Source organism: Numida meleagris, chromosome 4 (genome assembly GCF_002078875.1).
Source record: "Numida meleagris isolate 19003 breed g44 Domestic line chromosome 4, NumMel1.0, whole genome shotgun sequence".
NCBI lineage: Eukaryota > Metazoa > Chordata > Aves > Galliformes > Numididae > Numida > Numida meleagris.
The window spans coordinates 44,594,411-44,597,486 of NC_034412.1; the positions used below are offsets into that span (position 1 = coordinate 44,594,411).

Here is a 3,076-nt window from a genome sequence, read left to right on the forward strand (position 1 = left end):
CGTGTGCGGGGCTGCGGGAGGCTTATCGCCGGGTCATTGTGCAGCCGGAGGGGTTTATCCTCCGCAGCCAAATGAAAACGGAGAGGACAAAAAAAAAACATCCCGGATAGCAACATTTGAGATACAAAGACTGTCACGGGCCAGTGCAAGTTGGCAAAATTGTATGTAAATGACGGCAGTTTTGTCCGTGGTGGCCCTCCGCTAATCCCAGAGAGAAAATCTACTTAGCCAGGGAAGTTCTGTCTGATTTGGTTAACAGTGCCCGAAATGAATCTATTAATAATTTATACGTGCAGGGAAACACTGTATCTTTAATGCTACAATGCCAAAGGGGAGAGGGGGGTCACACCCGCTCAGCGCTCGGAGCAGAACTCGCGCGGGGTCCCGTTCGCACGGCGCCCGGCGCTGCTGGGGGCGGCGGTATCGCACGGAGCTGAGGGCGCCCGGGGCTGCGGGCCGGGGCCGTTCCCGCTCGGCCCTTCCCCGCTCCTCCGCGGCGGCACTTCGGACGGAAGGCACGCGCTGCGCACGGCGCGTTGCGACGGAGAGCTTTCCGTCCGTCTGTCCGTCCGTCCGCCTGCCTGCCTGCGCGCAGAGGCGCGGGCGGTTCACGGGCTGCGGTCATCCAGCGGCGCGCCCGGCTCGCAGCCCCTCACCGGGACGGGGGGGGCGAGGGAGAGCCGCTCCCGTACCTCCCCGGGCCGCCCCGCTCCGCGCAGAGCGCCGTGCCCCCCGCCGCACCGGGACACGGCGCGGGCGGTGCGTGCCCAGCGCGGGCCGAGGCGCCGCGCGCCGTTGCTCCGTGCCGGGGGCGGCCGAGGAAGCTCCCCCCGAGACACGCGGGGCCTCGGCCGCAGCTTTCTTCTGGTGCCGTCCAGGCAGAGTCCGCAGCGTCGTGGCCCTATAGCACGACGGGGGGGTGCTGGCCGGGCGGCAGCCCGAAGGCGCCTGGGGCCGGAGGGCCCAGCAAGCCGAGGTAGCGGCGCTCCAGGCCCTGCGCGGACGGGAGGAAGGCGGCGCGCTGCTGCCCGGGGCCGCCCAGGGCCGCGGGGGCGGGCAGGGGACCGTAGGGCCACGGGAAGGGCTCGGCGGGGCCCGGCGGGCGCTCGGGGGGCGGCGGGAAGGCGGCGTCGGGCTCCGGCGGCGCGGCGAGGAGCGGCTCGGCGGCGAAGCGCGCCTTGGACTGCAGGAAGGCGAGGATGCGGGCGTACTTGGTGTCCTTGGTCTCCATCCGCTCCACCGTGGTCAGGTAGTGCACCAGGTTCTTCATGCACTCGTGGTAGCCGTAGTGGAAGTAGTTGGCGAACTCGGAGAGCAGCTCTGCGGGACGGGGCGCGGCGGGGCGCGGCTCTACTCAGCGGGGAACGGGGCCGGGCCGCCCCGCCGCGCCCCCCGCGCCCGCACCTACCCTTCTCCCTGCCGCGGGGGAAGTCGGCCGAGTGCAGCGCCCGCAGGTACTGCACCGTCATCTCCAGGATCTCCGCCTTCTCCAGCTTGCCCGAGCCCTGCAACGCGCCGCGCCGTCAGCCCGGCCCCGCGCCGCGCCGCGCCCCGTCCCGTTCCGTCCCTTCCCGCCCCGCCCCACCGCCCGCACCCACCTGCTTGGCCAGCGCCAGCGGCACGGTGCGGCCCAGCTCCGCCAGGCACCGGTTGATGCGGTCCCGCCGCCGCTTCTCGATCACTTTGTGGGACACGGGCGTCCTCTGCAAAACAGGCGGCGCGTCACGGGCCGCGGCGGGGACCCGCGGGGCGCGCGGTGCGGGAGGCCCCGCGCTCACCCTGCGCTCCTTGAGGCCCGAGGCCATGGCGGCAGTGCGGGGCCGCGCCGCGGGGCCGCTTATAAAGCCGCCGAGCCTGGGGGGGACGGGGCCCCCACGGGCCCCTGAGCCCAGAGGATTAGGGCGAGCCGCGCCGCGCCGCGCCGGGGAATGTATGCATTAAAGATCAGGGGCGAGCGGGAAGGAAGGGGCGAGGGCGAGGGAACGAAGGGCCGGGGGGGCCGCCCGCCCGCTCCCCCCGCGCCCCCCCCCCGTCCCGGCCCGCACGTGACGCCCACGAGCGGGGCAGGGCCGGGCCGGGTCGGGCGCGTCGTGCGGGGCGCGGCACCACCTCCCCGCGGCACCGCCCCACCGCACCGCCCCGCCGGGCCGCGCTGACCGCCTTGTGAAGCCTGTCCAGAGTCATTACAGTAATTAAGTAAGCCCTTAATAGGCTGTTCCGCCCGGCGGCGGGGAGAGCCCCCGGAGCCGGAGTGGCCCCGTTTGTTCGCCGGCTTTTCTCACGCGCCGCGGTGACACGGGCGGCTTTATGAGCGCTGGCAGCGCGGCTTTGTGCCGGCGCTCCGTGCGGCGGGGGCACCCGGCAGGTGTGGGCCCGCGGCTGGCACACGCCCCCCCGCCCCGCTCCCCCCCCCCCCGGGGCCGCGGACGGCTGCGGGCGGCCTTTGGCACACGACGCCGCTTTTTGTGTCGGCGCGGCCGCGGGCCGGGCCCCCCCGCCCCGCGCTGGAGAGGCCCAATTTGTAGCCTATTATCCTATAGGAAAATGTGCCATTGAGGAGCGTGAATGGTCGCATCGGGCCGAAATTTTAATAATGCGGGGCGAAGAAAAGAGGGGCAAATAAAGCGGGGCCCGCAGCTGGCCCGGAGCGCATTGTGCGCCGTCACCTGCGAGCGGGGTCGCCGACAGACCCGCCATTCATTTGCCTAATTTTGGTCAATTTAACAAACTTCGGGAGAAATTATTGTGGCATTGTCCGCCGGAGTAAAGCTTTCTGATCGAATTAACAGCGTGTTTTGATCCGGTAAATGTCATTAGAAAGAAAGAAACAATCGCGTTTAAAGGGGGGCTCCGCGCGGACCGCGCCAAGTGGAGACGCGGCGCGCACAGCTCACAAAGGGAGCACGGAACGGCCACAGGGCACTTTTGTACGCTCACATTGCCGAGGGGTTGTACACAAAAAGGCATTATTTCATACTTGAATACGTTTAATCCAACAATTGTCTATTTTCCGCAAACATATTTTCACAGCCTTCTCGGCTCCCCTCTCCGCCGCCCGCCCGCGCCCCGCGCTGCC

General features: G+C 69.5%; 1 protein-coding gene across 1 annotated transcript; it reads right to left on the minus strand.

The window, feature by feature from the left end:
• HELT (helt bHLH transcription factor) lies at positions 860-2,011 on the minus strand. Its single transcript, XM_021396820.1, has 4 exons — positions 1,779-2,011; positions 1,599-1,703; positions 1,409-1,505; positions 860-1,320 (listed from the first exon to the last, which is right to left on the minus strand). Exons 1-4 carry the CDS (start codon positions 1,803-1,805, stop codon positions 902-904), a joined length of 648 nt encoding a protein of 215 aa, XP_021252495.1. The 5' UTR covers positions 1,806-2,011; the 3' UTR covers positions 860-901.